The sequence below is a fragment of the Cervus elaphus genome, chromosome 4 (assembly GCF_910594005.1).
Source record: "Cervus elaphus chromosome 4, mCerEla1.1, whole genome shotgun sequence".
Lineage (NCBI taxonomy): Eukaryota > Metazoa > Chordata > Mammalia > Artiodactyla > Cervidae > Cervus > Cervus elaphus.
In genome coordinates, this window is record NC_057818.1 from 16,453,733 (window position 1) to 16,471,645 (window position 17,913).

Here is a 17,913-nt window from a genome sequence, read left to right on the forward strand (position 1 = left end):
CAGAAATCAATCTGGGGTCTCCTGCATTGAGGTGGATTCTTTACCAACTGAGCCATCAGGGAAGCCCTGGTTATTTGTGGCACACTGGCACAATTACATTATAATTTCCTCACCAATCTAGGAAGAATGCTTTCCCACCATATAATCTATAATATCAATGCTGTTTGCACTATGCCAAAAAAATTAAGTGTTTTTATTGCTGTGATTTATTCTGCAGATGTTATTTATAAAACACACATCTGTTATATATCAAATGTTGGAGAGGAAACAGAACAAAAATTACACACATAAAACAAAAAAGGGGGTGAGGTGATATATTGGTGAACAGCAGGACATTAAACTCCCAGCCTAGCTTCCATTAAGAAGTCTTCACAAGATAAAGAACATAGCTTAAGCAGTTTGTGAACAGCTGTACCAATCCCAAAATGATGTATGATTTTTTGCATTACAAGTTTTATTGCTAACTTGAAGTTCTTTTGATAAATAGCTGAGCAGGTGCATCTAAATTTGACAAGCTATGGCAATACAGAAGACCAAGGTGAACTACTGTAAAGCAACCTAGATTTAGGAATCACTCTAAATGTACAGTAAGATTATAATAGCTTAAAGCTATTTTTAATAGACTCTTCCAATGCTAATGTTCTCAAAAGTACACTTTAGACGTTGTGACATTCAGAAGTTCTTAAAATAATTAAGATAAAGATTTTCAGTCTACTTTCAAGTTGGACCTATACCTCTCACAAAAATAAGCTAAATTTAAAACAAAAACCATGCACCAATATATCTACAACATACATGAAATAAGAGGAAACAACAAATTAAAAAATAGTAAACTTTAAAAAAATATTGCTGGGAATTTTTTTTTATTCTAGAAATGAATTCATTTCCATCAACCATCTTTAGTCTGGAATCACGTTTCTCCCTAGTGGTTGTTCCTCTATATTTTTGTCTTCCCAACATTTACAATGTCGTAAAAACTCATACTTCATGTTGCTCAAACACTGACTCAATAACCCATACACTTCAAAAACCCTTAATGTTTCCAGGCAACTCATTTGAAATTAATTGGGTTGAAATAAAATTCTTAGAGCTTCAACAAGATCAATGATTTCCTGTTTTCTCAAGTGTCTCATGCAGGAGAGTTTGGTTGTATGATCTTCCATACTCACCTTCCAACTCAATGGAGTCAGCAATGGAGAATGCACCATGTACCACATAATGGCCAGGACAAACAATAACAGTGTCACCCTCATAGCAGGCATTTATAGCAGACAACGGATCACTATGGAACTAGAAAACAACAACAACATATTGCAAATATATACCCCTCAAATGCAACCTGAGTATTACTCCAGGTGCCTTCATGTTTCATTTTGAAAAGGGAGCCGAAACTGTATGTTTATCTCCTTTGCTATTGCACTGAGCCCTTTACGTGACTGATAAGCAAATATCAGTGGCTATAAGTGACTGATAAGTGACTATGTGGGAAGGCAGGGCTCTCACTGCTTCCCACTCCACAGAAAACCAGCTCAGGGAGACACCTATAAACTTTCTGTAGAATTTAGGGAAGCCTTGGGTGAATCAGACAAAAAAAAGCAACTGGAAGAAGAAACTCTTTTACCTTAATTTCTATTTCTTCCTTACAAGGCTCTGGGCAAAGCCTATCCCTGAGCAGGGACTGCAGCAGACCAGTCATCATGATGGAGGAGACCACATGGGTGACCTTCTGGCCGTTTGGACGGATGCCTTTTGCTTGTATATTAGAATTCTTCTGATAACCAAATACATATCTTAAAGAAACCAAATAGACCTGTCAGTTCTCAGTAGGACAGCTGGTTGGAAAAGATGCTGACTAGTTGAGAATAACAAAAATATACATACCTCAACAAAGGATTCTCAATGAGTTTTAGCTTTTGTTTCAGCTGTTCGATCTCTGAGTACAACTTTAACCCTTCCACCATAGAGATGTTTTCCTGCTCAGAGTCAGAGTTACAATTTGACAAACTGCTTCTCAGATTTAAAAATTTCCTGTAACTCTCCTCACATTGAGTCAACAGATTTTGGTAGTCAACAATAAGTCCTGAAGGAACTCGGTCTTCAAGAATGTCATAATGCCTGAAAGTTTAAAAGCAAATTGAAACCCATTGCCTTTCAGACACATTTTCCCATCATTATGACAGCCATTTCATCCTCAAAGACCCCATTAGAAAAGTATCTCAGAGTATGCAACTTAGCAACATGTTAAGTCTTACTAAATAGGTGGATGTTATTGAAAGTTTTAAGGGCCACTTCATTAAGGCCACTAATTTTTCACTTTTGAGGAGTTGCTGTTTTTTTCCCCTTAGATCCAAGCATTTGTGTTTTTGAAGCACCGAAAGCTTATGTTGCACAATTTGTAATTATTATTTAATAAGAAATTATTTTCTCATATATTAAATTCAAAATCTTAATAAGTGGGCTGCAGTGGACAATCTGGAGGTGGGGTGGGGAGGAAAGCATCCCAAATAGTTCATAACAATGTTTAAGATTACCACATTTATAGGATTAAAAGTTTTAAATGATTCAAATCATCTAGTCCTTTCCTGCATTTTAAGCACCATGGAGCAGAATTTGCTGAATATTTCTTCAGGAAGATTACTAGAGTATTTCAAAAACACAAGTCTTTGAGATTCTGAGAAAAAAAATAGAGCTGTTATTACTAAACTAGAGAGTGATTAAAACAAAATAACCTTGTATTGGACAACACTGTTCGCACTTAAAAGTTTATTATTAATTTATATACCTTCTCAAATATATAAACACAACAAAAAGTTCTTCTAGATGCAATAATTTATAAAAGTGCAATTAAGTTAATGGATATGAAATGGATTTGAAAATAAATGTAATATTATTTCATTACCTATAGTTTTAAAATAATTGCTTGATTTTTCAAGTATAAATAATTGCTTTATTTTCCAAGTATATTAACTTAGGCCAGAGCTTCTTTTTTTTAATCGGAGGCTAATCACTTTATAATGTTGTGGTGGTTTTTGCCATACATTGACATGAACCAGCCATGGGTGTGCATGTGTCCCCCTCACCCCATCCTGAACCCCTCTCTCACCCCTTCCCCATCCCATCCCTCTGGGCTGTCCCAGTACACCACGGGCTTTGAGTGCCCTGCTTCATGCATCAAACTTGGACTGGTCATGTTTCACATATGGTAATATACATGTCTCAATGCTGTTCTCTCAGATCATCCCACCCTCACCCTCTCCCAGAGTACAAAAGTCTGTTCTTTACATCTGTGTCTTTTTTGCTGTCTTACGTATAGGGTCATCATTACCATCTTTCTAAATTCCACATATATGCATTTATATACTGTACTGGTGTTTTTCTGTCTTACTTCACTCTGTATAATAGGCTCTAGTTTTATCCACCTCTAAAGAACTGACTCAAATGTGTTCTTTTTTATAGCTGAGTAATATTCCACTGTGTATATGTACGTATATGTACCACAACTTTCTTATCCATTCATCTGCCAATAGACATCTGGGTTGCTTCCACGTCCTGGCTATTGTAAACAGTGCTGTGATGAACACTGGGAGTCGGGGAACATACACGTCTCTTTCAATTCTGGTTTCCTTGGTGCGTATGCCTAGCAGTCGGATTGCTGGGTTGTACAGGCCAGAGCTTCTTAACCTTGGCTGCTTATTAGAATCACTGGGGAATTGTTTTTTTTTTCCATTTATTTTTATTAGTTGGAGGCTAACTACTTAACAATATTGTAGTGGGTTTTGTCATACATTGACATGAATCAGCCATGGATTTACACGTATTCCCCATCCCGATCCCCCCTCCCACCTCCCTCTCCACCCGATTGCTCTGGGTCTTCCCAGTGCACCAGGCCGGAGCACTTGTCTCATGCATCCAGCCTGGGCTAATCACTGGGGAATTTTTAAAAATACAGATGCTCAGGCCCCCATCCACACCAATTAAATTAGTCTCTAGAAGCAGAGGAGTTATTTGTTTTAAATTCCCTGGAGATTCTAATGTACAGCCAAGGTTGTGTACTATTGCCTTAATGTCTTAACTTTGTCATGCTAAATAAGATAGGAGGACAAAAAAAGAAAACCACATCCTAAACAAATTTACATCAAATTACAGCAAGCATTTAAATAGTATTTAAGATGAATAAAAAATACTTTTTCCACTTTTCAAGTAAATGAATTACGTGAAGCTTGAAAAGCAAGGATTTTGTCTGCTTTGGTTAAAAATATTTAAAATTTTAAATATTAACATTTAAAAAACATTTTAAAATATTCTAGAAATCCATTTTGCAAACAAGAAACTGGGGAACCCAACCACTGACTGCTTGATCAGGTCTATTAAATTATGGAGATTAAGACTCAAATTTTAAAATAAGTTTCTTAGCACTTCCAATGTCCATGCCAATCAACTTATTCTCATTATAGTGATGCTTCATAGTCTGAAAGTAATGAACCAATACCTGTGTCTCAGATCCATAACCTTTGAAGCAGAGTTTTGAATTAGAAAGGAATTATTATTAGAAAGGAATTAGAAAGGAAAAATATTTACTTCACAATGAGAAATCAAGACAATATAGTTTGATTCCCTTTAGCTCTTTGCTCTTTAGCTCTTGCCTGTGAATAGCTCTACTCTTGTCTTAGCCCAGGTACCTTTTAAAGAGTCTGTCTATATTTGATAACATTCTGATTTCCCCATAAAGTCCCATAGTTTTTTCTCCATAACTGAAAACAATTCCTCCCTTATGCTTTTCCATCTGCCAGTGAAGTATAAGATATGTATGTAAATCATTTCTTCTTGTTTGAACATGTAAAGCTGTCAAATCGGAATATAGTATTTTCCAAATAAAGATCAAATTCGCCAGATACATGATATTCATCCACCATTACATTTCCCTTCAATCAAAACCAATCACTGCTCTTTAAGAGCAAGTATATCAAAACTAGAAAATATGCAAGCTTATTGAAAGTCTGGATTTTATTGACTACATTGTGGAAAAATGGGAAATGAACAATGGAAAAATTGGAAAGGCTAAACAAAAATCATAGCCAATTTATGAAAATCTGAAATTAGACATTCACAATTCTAAACCAAGAAGAACCAACCTTAACCAAACTTCTCAGGTATTTTTTACTTATGACTTACTATTTAAACCAAGGGAAACTTACTAAATCAAATCAGTTCTACAGAAATGTAAAGAGTATTGCCTTATCTTATGTAACCAAATCATCTTTTACACAGGGAAAAAAATTACCTTCTGCAATTTACTTTTGTCATGCAAGGTCTAATTTTATTCTTTTGCAGCACTGCCTATTAAATTACAGTGCAGAAGTATCAAAAAATTATCTGGTCTTATAGCACTATCTAGTGGAAACAACATTTAACAAAGTCAGTGCAGGACAACTACTTGGGTTGCATGGTTAATTTGGGGTATTTTTATAATGGAAGGGTTTTTCCCTACCAAAACATGATATATCAGAAGAATGTGTTTAGGTATTTTGTGTACTTAGGTATATGTTATATTTGTTTAGCTATTTTGGAAATTTTTATTCACCATCAATATTAACTATGCAGTGTTTTTATCTGTAAAATAAGATTTAAGGAAAAGAACTTGACAAAACATCCTGAGGTAAATCTGTTTAGCCTAGTATATTTTACTTAGAGTAAACCCATGTCGTTAAAAGTACTCTTTAAAAAGAAGTCTTCTATAATTCAATTAATTTCACTGTTTTTCAAACAATTATCTTTGAATTTGGTTCTTTTTATTTAATATATGCTCAACTGAGTTTTACTTAAATTCAAAAGAGTAAGCTGTTAACTTAGATGTTCTTGAATTCTCTGCTTTTAGATTCTAAAAACACTACAAGTTGGTTTATAAACACAAAGTAGGTTTCTCTGCACTTACACAAATTTAATAACTTGTCAATGGGTTATACTATTTGTCTCTGTCTGTAGGCTCCTGGAGTATATATACAGTATACACAAAACACAAGTTAAATTAAACCATAAATAGCTATTTTTCCAACACGTTCAAGGCCACTAATAAATACTTACAATCTCAATCGAGGTTCAACACATCTGACAAAATAATCATACTCATCCTCCTCTTCTTCATCCCAGCTCCTCCAAATGTTCTGATAGAAAAACCTGAAAAGTAAATCAGTATCACACAAATTCAATCACTGGCTCAAAATGTTAGAAGGGTAAGAGTAAATCAAACAAGTCTACCAAGTATGGTAGAGAAGACTGCATATTTGCTAACTTGACAATCATGAGTCCCACAGAACTTCTTTGGAATGGCTAAATAAGTTTTTCTACAACATTGGTTCTGTTACGACCTTCTTTTTATCAGAAGAACTGTTTATTGACCATCTGAAACTTGGTGGAAAGTAGTGCCATTTGTTTAGAAAAGACTGGGAGAGAAACAAGTTTAGGGCTAAAAATGAAGAGTTCTGTTTTCACTACCTTTAGGTTGAGAGGCCTATTTGAACTCCAAGTGGATGACGTCAGAGAGCAGATGAATATACAAGACCTGAGCTCAAGAAAAAGGTCAAGGCTAGAGACATCAATCTGGAAGTTGTCAGCGTATAGATGGTAGGCATTAAAGCAATAGATGAGATCATCCAGAGACATAAAGCAGTAGTTCTCAACTCTGGCTGCATATTGGAGTCCCCTGGGAAGCCTTTAAAAATTGATTTGCAACCCTATCCCAGACCAATAAATCAGAATCTCTTGGGTGGGAGACAGGAGAGAGAGTGTACAGGACCCATATTTTTTTTAAAGTTGCCCAAAGTAATTTAACAAATTTTTTATCATCAAAAATTTCAAACATTTACAAGAACAAAAAGTACCATGAATACCACGTATCCATGATCCAGCTTTGACGATACCAACTCACGGCAACCTTATGTTACCTCTACTACACCCACTTACATCTCTGCTCTCCTACCCCCACCATACTGACACTGGATTATTTTAAGGCAAATTTCTGACATATCACTCGTAAGTGTTTACTGTGTGCCTGTGAGATAAATCTTTATACAAAAAAATTTTAATTACTTAATAACTAAGTATCCCCAGCATTTGGTTTTCCCTAATTATCTCTTTCTTTCATTGTTGCTGCTATTGTTTTATTACATTTGGCTAATTTAAATCCAAACAAAGATCAGCCATTAAATTTAATTAGATCACTTTTACTCTATAGATTATCCATCCCTCTTTTTCACCTTGCAATTTATTTTACTGATTGCAACCCCATGGGGTCATTTAACATGTCTGTTTCCTTTATTTCTAGTAAACTGATAGTAAGAACTAGAGAATTGATCATCTTTAGGAAAGACTTTTTGGCAAGAATGCTTCAAGGGATAAAATGTACTTTCATCACAAAGCACATGATACCTGACCATCTCTATTTTATTATGTGTTGCAAATACTGATCCTCTCATCATTCTTTCTTCATGTGCCAGCTGGAATACTCTTATAAAGAAAAGTCCCAGGAGATTCTAATGTGTTTCCAAAGCTGATTAGAGAGAGATAAGAGTAGACAGCCTAGCCCTAAGCCCTGGGAAATTACATTCTGAAATTTGAGTATGAGAGGAAGAACAGGCCAGGCCAAGATTACTAAAAAAGCAAGCCCGTGACACACCATCATAAGGCGGGGTCCCAGAAGCTGGGAGGAGAGGATAGTAAGAAGATGAGAATGATCAAGTAATTAGAATGTGACCAAGAGGTCAAGGCAAGATGAGATCAGAGGGGCGATGACTAGACATGAGAATATAGGTGACCTTAAGCACAATTTCAATACTGTAGAAGTAGAGGCGTGAGTGGAAAGCCAGTAAGTACAGACTATATAACTGTCAAAAAGTTGAAAAGGAGGGAGCAGTAAAAATGAAGCCATCTTTTGATTCATGTTGATGTTTGACAGAAAACAACGAAGTTCTATAAAGCAATTATCTTTCAATTAGAAAATAAATAAAATTTTTTAAAAAAATGAAGCCATCTTTTAATTCTTATAGATTGGACTGCTAGTCTCTTCACCCTCCGGAGTCCATCTCTTAAAAACAAAAAACCAAAACAAACCTGAGCATGCCTTTTGTGTGCGTGCATGCTAAGTCGCTTCAGTTGTGTTCGACTCTTTGTGACCCTATGGACTGTAGCCTTCCAGGTTCCTCTGTCCATGGGATTCTCCAGGCAAGAATACTGGAGTGGGTTGCCATGCCCTCCTACAGGAGATATTCCCGATCCAGGAATCGAATCCACATCTATTATGTCTCCTGCATTGGCTAGTGGGTTCTTTACCACAAGCACCAGCTGGGAAACCTGAGCATGCCTTCACTCAACCAAAAAACTCTGCTGGCTCCTTGTTGTCCTCAAAACAAAGTCCAGATTCCTGAGATTGGTGATATTAGATGGACTTACAAACCACTTCTAGAGCACTTGTCTCTCCTCGGAGCCCCTATGTGCAAACTTCCAATTTCACAAGCTCTTTCAAACCCGCTGGGACATGCTGGTCAGGCTGCCTTCCACCTTTTCCACCTGGTGAGCTTATATCTGGACTTCCCTGGTGGTTCAGACGGTAAAAGAATCTGCCTCCAAGGCAGGAGACTTGGTTTCAACCCCTGGGTCAGGAAGATTCCCTGGAGAATGGAATGGCAACCCACTCCAGTAGTCTTGCCTGGAGCATTCTATGGGCAGAGGAGCCTGGCAAGCTACAGCCCATGGGGCTGCAAAAAGTCGGACACGACTGAGCGACTAACACACAAGCTTGTATTTACACTTCATGGCCCAGCTCAAATATCATCCTCACCAGCTCAGAACTGGGCAATCACCTTTCATTCACATCTCCACTTCCACCAGTGTTTATCCTCTCAAGACAGAAACTTGGGAGTCATCCTTGCCTTCTCCCATATTCATTCCACCATCAAGTCTTAGCCATCCTACTTTCTCAATAAGCCTAATCTCTATTTGCTGTATCTCCACTCTAGTCCACTCTGTCTCTTATCTGGTCTCTCTACCTGTTTCCCCTCCATTTACACAGCAGCCAGAATGAAACTTTTAAATAAAAATCTGATCATATTCTCCCTTGACTGAAAACCATTCATGGGTTTCCCAATGCACTTGAAGACAAAAACGATTCATTGGCTAACAAATCCCTGCGTCTTCTGACCTCTAAGCTGGTTTCCTAAGTCTCATCTATCACTGTCTACGTTCCAACCAATCTGGCCTTTTGACTCCTTAAATTCAGAGCTTCCCAACATGTTTCTTCCTCCACCCTGCTGCAACAACTTTCACTAGCCAACCCTTCAGACCCAAGTTCCAATACCATTTCCTCAGGAAATAACCATGTTACAGAAACCTGAGCTAGTCTTAGAACACACAAATCCCCCACAGCACTCACTGCAGTTTCCAATCACACACATATCTTTACGTGATTATTTCATCAAAGTTCATCTCCCACATTTAGACTGCCAACTCCCTGGTGATGGTGATTGTGTCTCTTTTGTGCACCCCTCAAATCTCATCCTCAACTCAAGACGCAGCACTGAAATACTTACTGAATAAAACGAACAAATGAAGACCCTCATAATCTGACCTTTTCTTGACAGTGATCAGAATCTGAGCCCTCAAAATGAAGAATAATTTAGCCAGGTTCTCCTTCAAATAATACTAGTTCCAGATACTTGTCTTTCTACCAACTTCTATACCCATAAGAGACTAACTCCCTGATTTCTAATTTCCTAAATGCATAAATTATCCCTTTACTTTCAAATGCCTCAGCTGACAGCTTTTTTAAGTGAGAGAAACATAAGGGAGTTATTTTGGTTCTGGACATAAGCCAATTCTTTAGATTTATATTTGTTTGGCCTAATATTGAATACCTATGGCTAAATGTCCTTGAATAGAATTAGAAATCTTCCATGAAATGTCAGAGATAAGTTGCAAGACACTCTGCTTCTTTGTAGAGTATCAAATTAAGTTCAACAAAACCAGGTTAACTCATGAATGTACTTAGGAAATGTACTTTTTGAACTACAAAACATCAAGCAGCATTATTAACATGACCTTTATATTATCCAGTCTTCCAGTTTATGGAGGAATATAAGTCCATTTTCAAATAGCCAAAAATAAGCCTTCCTTAGTATATATACTTATAAAAAGATGATTCAAAAGAACTACCTGTATCAGGAACTACCTGACAAAAAAGTTATATGAAACTAAAGAAAACATGAGGTATGAGTTTTCCTTCTCATTTAAGGGACAAGACATCCACCTGTACAAGGGGAAACCAACTCAGCCAAAAAAGGTTGAAAGGCATGCACATCCCCCCTAAGGATCCCAGAAGTGGCCTGAGAAAACATCTTCTTTGGCCAGACACATCCTTGAAAACATTGTTTATGTCAGTCTTATCAGTGCACAGGTTATGGTATATCATCTTCTTCATCTTCTTTCCTTTCCTTATATTTAAGTGTATCAACTACAGCCTTAGCACCCAGAATTTTTAAGGCAGTTTCTAAACACATACAAACGAAATTAAGAATCCCCTGTCTTTTGTCAATATTTGGGGACAATGAGAAAAGGCTATACAGAAATCCCTAGTACTATTTTTCTCAACTTTTCTGTAAGTCTGAAATTATCTCAAAATGAAAATTTTAAACATTGAAGTCATTTTTTAATTTAAAAAAGATCCCTCTATCTCTGAATATTTTGAAATATTGCAGCGACCAGGTTTATAGTTTGAGCTTTAAATCTAGGTATAATACAGACCAGAATTACAGCATTTCATCCAAAGTTTTTGGCCACAAGGTTACTTTTATCAACCTCTATTCCTACCTGACATGCTCAATTGCAAGTGCTGTCTGGTCAAATAATCCAGAATCATCAAACACCACCCACAGCTCCTGCAGGGGCAACCGGTATTCCTTCAGATCAAGGAGCTCTTTCATACACTCCAAAGTAAAAGTGCTCACGTGCGATTCACAGAGGTACGGATTGGCAAGCCTCACCACTGCCTTCAAAGCTGCGAAGTCTACATCTGTGACCTGAAATTTAAAATGTGACTTAACATACGCAAATCAAAATTAAGATACATCTAAAACACTGCTTACAGCTTGATTTCTTTTTTAAAGCATGAAATGGGAGTGGGGAGCCTTCTTCCATAACGTAAGGACAAACAGGACAGACCTGGCTTGTACCCACATGGAGCTGACATTGTAATCAAAGTGACAAATAAACAAATAAGGTGGCAACAAGTATGTGACAAAGAATAAATAGCAGGGGTGGTGGTCTGGTTTTACTGGGGAGGTTGGGGAAGTCACTTTTGAGCTGGGATGAAAAGGAAGCAGCTGTTTCAAGAGCAGGAAAGATGAAAAGGCCCTGAGGCAGAGATGAATTGGCAGTTGGAAGAGCAGAGAAGCAGTTTTTCTTGCTGGAACAAAAGGAAGGAAATGAGGTAGGGGCAGCAGGAGGTGACAAAGAGAGGCAAGATCAGGACAGGAAGGGCACTGAAGGAACTTGGCTTTTACATGTTATCCAACAATGAGAGGCCATAAAGCCAAAACCAGACCTCTAGTATATGCAATGCATTAGAGGAATGCAGGGGAATGGCACAGTTCTCTTTAAAAATAATGATTTTGGCTGCTTTTAGAGAACTGAGGTATGTTGAGGGCAGGGCGTTACTATCATAATCAACTTAATGGCTTGAACTGCAACCAAAGGTATTAGCATAATCCAAAATTTAAAAATCCATGAGGAGCAGCTGCTTGCAAACCACTGCTTCATATATAGTCACTGTAGTATGTGATGTCATTTTCTAAAGGGGCTGCAGGTACAAATTGTACTCACACTCCCTGGTTTACCATTTTAGTTTAATGGGGTTTTTTTGTGGTTCAGTTAAATACTGAGAAAAATTCACAGCTGTAATTAGAGTGAAAATTTAATGTAAAAGGCCCAGCCAGTTGAAAAATAAGATTGTTTTTACTTTCTGCAGTGGAACATAATATCAACAGGTTAACAACATACTTACAAATCTGTTCGGCAAAAAATAGGCTAGTTTTAAAATGCCTGCTTGGTTTGAGCTACTTTAATGGGCTATAACTAAGAAGATAAAAAATTAATTCAAACCCCACTGACTTTATAAATAGGCATCTTATTTTTTAAATGGTCTCAAATACCTCCCCCACTTCATAGCTTTCTAATCCATTTCCCTTTTTTAAAGGACAGTGAAACTTAAACCACCTCAATTCCCTCTTCAGTTGCCTTTAAAATTTGCAGAATACTTCTTACACCACAGCAATTAGACGTGAAAAACACGCCATTTTCAATCAGCTCATAACTCTTAATTAAAAATAAGCACTTTGGTTATAACAGTCTGAGGGAAAGTGTTTTTAGGTAGAGATAAATGTCTTAACAACAGAATTAAATTTACCTCAACTAGCACCTCAAACACATTAGTGTGCCAGACTGCCCGCCATCCAGATGGTTCAAGGACCTTCTCTAAGAACTCAGCAGTGAATTCTTTTACCTCAGAGGCCTTGCAGTCAGCTACAAACAAATTAAACACAATAAGATTGAGACAGCATAAAGCAGAGAGAAGTTAATAAATCCTTGTAAATCTACTTTCTCAGAACCAACAATGGCAGTCTGAGGAACTGAGACAATCTACCTGTAAATTAAAAGATAAAAGGAGCAAAAAAAAGGACCTACTCACCTAAAATGTAATCTTGATAAGCTCTGAATCGCTCATAGAACAAAAGTTGACTTGTCTGGAACATTTCTGGGAAGTGAGTTTTTCCTTCTGGCACAAAACTTTGTAAACTACTACCTGGTTTAACATGATCACTACAATCACTGCATGAATCTTCATTTTCAAAAAAACCTAAGAGAACAGCAAAAACAGTCAGGCTCAACTATCCCAGACACTTCGAATGCTTATTAACTGCTTCTGTTTTCATATATTTCCTTAGAAATTTCAAATAAAATATAAACAAGGATTTGGATCTAATGCTTTACTTACCTCTATCACTATCAAAAAAAAATTTTTTTTTCTAAATTTAAAACTATCTCAAAACTCAAGTTTTACTTCAAAACAGTAAGAACTTAAAATCTTCCAGGGGTTAGGTTTTTATTGCTGTTCTGTGAGGCAAAGAAAGAGGGTTATTTTTTAATTCAGTGGAAATCACCCAAGTTCTCCTTCAGAAGATATAGCTATGATTATTACTAGAGCTAGAGAGGAAGAAAAACAATGACAAACCTAGACAGTGTATTAAAAAACAGATATATTACTTGCTTAAAAAGGTCTGTATAGTCAAACGGTTTTTTCAGTAGTCATGTATGGATGTGAGAGCTGGACAAGAAAAAAGGCTGAGCACAGAAGAATTGATGTCTTTGAACTGTGGCGCTTGAGAAGACTCTTGAGAGTCCCTTGGACAGCAAGGTGACCAAACTAGCCGATTCTAAAGGAAATCAACCCTGAATATTCATTGAAGGACTGATGCTGAAGGTGAAGCTCCAATACTTTGACCACCTGATGGGAAGAGCCGACTCACTGGAAAACACCCTGATGCCGGGGAAGATTGAAGGCAGGAGAAGGGGATGATGGAGGATGAGATGGTTGGATGGCATCACCGGCTCAATGGACATGAGTTTGAGCAAGCTCTGGGAGATGGTGAAGGACAGGGAAGCCTGGTGTGCTGCAGTCCATGAGGTCACAAAGAGTTAAACACAACTGAGCGGCTGAACAACAACAGCAAAGCAACTCATAATGGTCAAATATCTTACAGTCATTAAAAAAAAAAAAAATTCCATAAAGCTGTATTAAATGTAGAGGTGGTTTCCGATACATCATCTCAAAACAAATTGAAACTTCCCTTTAATTTCTACAATATCACCTGTCAATACCACTCAATAAACATGGATATGCATTCTTAATCATGCATAACATCTATCTCTTTTATACTTTAATAAAACTTTATTACACAAAAGTTCTAAGTGATCTTGCCTCGTCACTGGCCCTGGATTGAATTCTTCTCCTCTGGAGGCCAAGAATCCTGGCATCTTTTGTGGTTCAGCAGCAACCTTTCATCTTGGGGGCCCGCTGGGGATTCTTTAGGACATGGTAAGGATGCTTGGAGCTCTAGTTCTTTGTTCTCCTAGCGAACATGTTTTCTGCTATACTTTACTAACTCTACAGTGTGCTTGTGTGAATGAATGACACGCCCTGCACGAATCAAGTGAGGAGCCCTGCTCTGCTCCACGGTGACCTCACAGGGCTTATAGCAGGGGGTTTATACCGACTTGCCAATGGACTCCCCTGGTAGCTCAGGTGGTAAAGCGTCTGCCTACAATGCAGGAGACCTGGGTTCAATCCCTGGGTCAGGAAGATCTCCTGGAGAAGGAAATCGCAACCCACTCCGGTATTCTTGCCTGGAAAATCCCATGGATGGAGGGGCCTGGTAGACTACAGTCCATGGGGTCCATTGCACAGAGTCGGACATGACTGAGAGACTTCACTTTCACTTACCTCACCAAAGCTACCAGGTTCTTCCTCGTTAATTTCAGTGCCTATGTCTAAGGAAAGGATTAGAAAATGCTAATCGAATTAGGTTTGGGCTGTGTGTAATTATGTTTCACAAGGCGTGATTGAGCCAGTGGCATATCTAATTCTGTGTAATATGATGTTTTTAATAGACAAAATGACTACTATAATAAATAAACATGCTGAGGGTAGCATTTATATCAGCTAAAGTGGTTTCAGGAAGATTATCTGAGACTTTCAGCAGGAGTCTCTTTCTCTTCCCCCACCCCTTATATTTCTCCCTCCTTCCACTTCTTTGCCCCAGTTTAGGGCACCAGAATTATGCAACCCCACAGACTGTAACAGGGAAGAACAAATCTGACTCCATATTGGATCTGTTTCTTGTACTTTAACCTTTGTATTCCATTACTTTTGATACAAATTAAGAATGTTGCCTATAGCCTGAAATAGACAGGACAGCCCATTCTCAAGGCTCTGACCTTTAAAGGTGTAACACCTTTTCCCCATTCATGTACAGATAAAATGTTGCAGAACAAAGAATAACCTTTGCTTTGTTGAAGGTTTAAAGAAACATCATGACTTGACCAACCTGGACAGCTGCAAGAATAAAGGCTTCTGAAACAAAGAAGTGTGCACCAACCTGCTACACCCTCTCCCCTTTGAGTACAAAGGAAAGCTGCATTCTAACTTTGGCAAGATGGTTCTTTGGGACACCAGTCCACGATCCTCTCGGTCTGCTGGCTTTCCAAATAAAGTCACTATTCCTTGTGCCAACAACTCTCTCTCAATTTATTGGCCTATGGTGCAGAGAGCAGGAAGTGAGTTGAGACTTGGCAACAAGATAACCAAGGTGTACTCTAGGGTTTCCTGCTCATAGACACCAATGCACCTGAGCTTCATAAGACATCAATACCTTATCAAATGTGTGAAAATCTCTCTGAACCTCAGGAAGATGAAAATAGTATGCCAACTTCAATTAAGAGAATAAACTATTTCATACCATCCATCACATAACATAGGTATGTTTTTTTAAAGAAATAATACCTCATCTCACACCCATTAGGTGGCTATTATCCAAAAAAAAAATAAGAGAAGCTACCAAGAAAACAGGTGGTGTCAAAGATGTGGAGAAATAGGAACCCTTGTGGACTGTTGGTAGGCATGTAAAATGGTATAGCCACTATGGAAAACTTAAGGTGATTCTTCAAAAATTTAAAAATAGAATTACCATACAACCCAGCAATTGAAAGCAGGGTCTCCAAGAGATATTTGTACATGCATGTTCACAGCTAAAACTATTTAGCTTTAAAAAAGGAAGAAATTTATGATTATGCTGGATGAACATTATGCTGAGTGAAATAAGCCAGTCAGTCACCGAAAGACAAATACTGTGTAATTCCACTGATATGAGGTACTTAAAGTAGTCAAAACCATAAAGGCAGAAAGTATAATGGCAGTTGCCAGGGGCTGGGGAGAGGGGCCAATGGGGAGTTACTATTCAATAGGTATAGCGTTTCAGTTTACAAGATGAAAAGAATCATAGTTGTGATTCACAATCATTCACATTGCTGTGAATGTGTTTAATACCACTTAATACTTTTAATACACTTAAAACTGGTTATGTACTCAGTGGCTAACCAACTCTGCCACCCCATGGTCTGTTGCCTGTCAGGCTCCTCTGTTTATGTGATTTTTCAGGCAAGAATACAAGAGTGGATTGCCATTTCTTATTCCAGGTTATCTTCCCAACCCAGGGATTGAATCCACGTCTAAAATGGTTAAGATGGTAAATTTTATGTTATGCGTGTTCAGAGCCAATTTGAAATACTTTTCACACACTATTTCACTTAATCTTCACCACTCAGCAGCACTACTACCTGTTTTGCAGATGAGAAAACTGAAGTCATCTGACTGTTGCCAGATCACAAAGAGGGGTGAGGAGGGGAATTAAGTCACACTTAGCGTTTTCTCACTTCTCCAGGACTCTTTCCACTACACAGTACAACTGAACATGTTAAAGTAAAAGCCTGAACCACCTTAAAATATCAGGCGGAAAAAAATGCAGTCTCCATGAAGAGACAGAAAGGACTGAGAATTAGACCTGGGTTCTATTTTTTTTTATACTGTGTCACAAATTGGCTCCCCTACCTTTCGGCACGTCACCTGCTCAGTGCTCAGTGCTGCTATCTAGGCCAAGCGTTCATTTTCTTTCGGGAAAGGGGACAGTGAGGGGACATCCTTTGAGATGCAAATAAAAAATATGCGTCCACTCTGCACATACAAACTCGCGCACAAAACCGGGGTGGCGGGGCGGGGGTGGGAACCCAGACAGCAAGAGGAGGGATCCCCGCCCGGCCCACGTCCCTCCAGTCTCGAGGAAGCTGAGGCCAGATTGGGCGAGGAGGAGAGGTGTCCTGGGTACCTCCCGATTCGACGTCCGGAGAGTGGGTCGGGGCCTCGCCCAGTCACAGCCGCCACCCACGCCAGCCAGGTCCGGAAGGCCTGCGCCTCAGGCGCCCTCGGAGTCCCACCGCCCCCCGCGCTGCCGACACGGTCTGTCGCAGACAGCGGCTCCTCCCGCACGGCGGGTGCTCACCTTTCTCCAGGCGCTCCAGCTCTTCCACGGCCGCCCAGCCAGGAAGCTCGGGCTCCGGCGCCATCGCTTCCGACCCCAGCCCACCACCCGCCAGCAATCCGTCAGCCATTTCAAATTTCCGCGGGCGGCCTCCCTGCCCAGTAATGTGATGACGCAGCCGCTTCTAATTGGATAGTGGCCGAGGCCCTCGGGCCAATTAAAGGATGGCTGGCGTGGCCCGGGTATCCGCACGAGCCCCGCCCCCTTCAGCCTCCACCCACGCTGGGGGGCAGTGTCTGGACGCTATCTACTGGCCCCGCGGACTGCTCTTTTCATCCAAGATCTTTCTGTTTTTGTTTACTGGGATGAACTTGGATAAAGTTAAATTAGGACATAATTTGGGATAATTTCCGAAAAACTAACAAGCCATACCTGGAATGGGGTAGAGTGGAAAAAACACTGGCTTGAGAGTCAAAAAACAGTGTTTAGACTTGTGTCTTCCATTACCAATTCACCTCTCAGAAGAGCATCTTCAGTTCTAATAATATATTGACCTAGATGGTTCCAAACCTTTCACCACCAAAAATCTGTTGCTCTCTGGCTTTCTCTTTCCCCTTCTCTTTCTTTGACTACCTACACATAGAGGATATTTTCAAATAATATCAAATTATATTTAGTATTGTAAAAGTATGTTTTACCCACATTTATTAATCAACAACAGATACAACCTCCAATGATAATAGCTAACATTTATTGAGTACTGTGTGCAAGACACCTT

At 38.8% G+C, this 17,913-nt stretch overlaps 1 protein-coding gene across 2 annotated transcripts in view; it reads right to left on the minus strand.

Moving 5' to 3' along the window:
* Positions 1 to 17,289, minus strand: part of SHCBP1 (SHC binding and spindle associated 1) — a 33,777-nt gene extending 16,488 nt beyond the window's left edge. Inside the window, exons 1-8 of one of the 2 annotated variants that reach the window (XM_043898363.1) lie at positions 17,157 to 17,289; positions 12,734 to 12,901; positions 12,452 to 12,567; positions 10,858 to 11,066; positions 6,082 to 6,174; positions 1,882 to 2,115; positions 1,622 to 1,790; positions 1,170 to 1,290 (exon numbers count right to left, since the gene is read on the minus strand). In XM_043898363.1, coding sequence (XP_043754298.1) covers positions 1,170 to 1,290; positions 1,622 to 1,790; positions 1,882 to 2,115; positions 6,082 to 6,174; positions 10,858 to 11,066; positions 12,452 to 12,567; positions 12,734 to 12,901; positions 17,157 to 17,265 — 1,219 coding nt within the window. In that variant the 5' untranslated portion in view covers positions 17,266 to 17,289. The remainder of the gene's footprint in view (positions 1 to 1,169; positions 1,291 to 1,621; positions 1,791 to 1,881; positions 2,116 to 6,081; positions 6,175 to 10,857; positions 11,067 to 12,451; positions 12,568 to 12,733; positions 12,902 to 17,156) is intronic. The other variant, XM_043898364.1, reaches the window with a different exon arrangement.
* Positions 17,290 to 17,913: the final 624 nt, after the last annotated feature.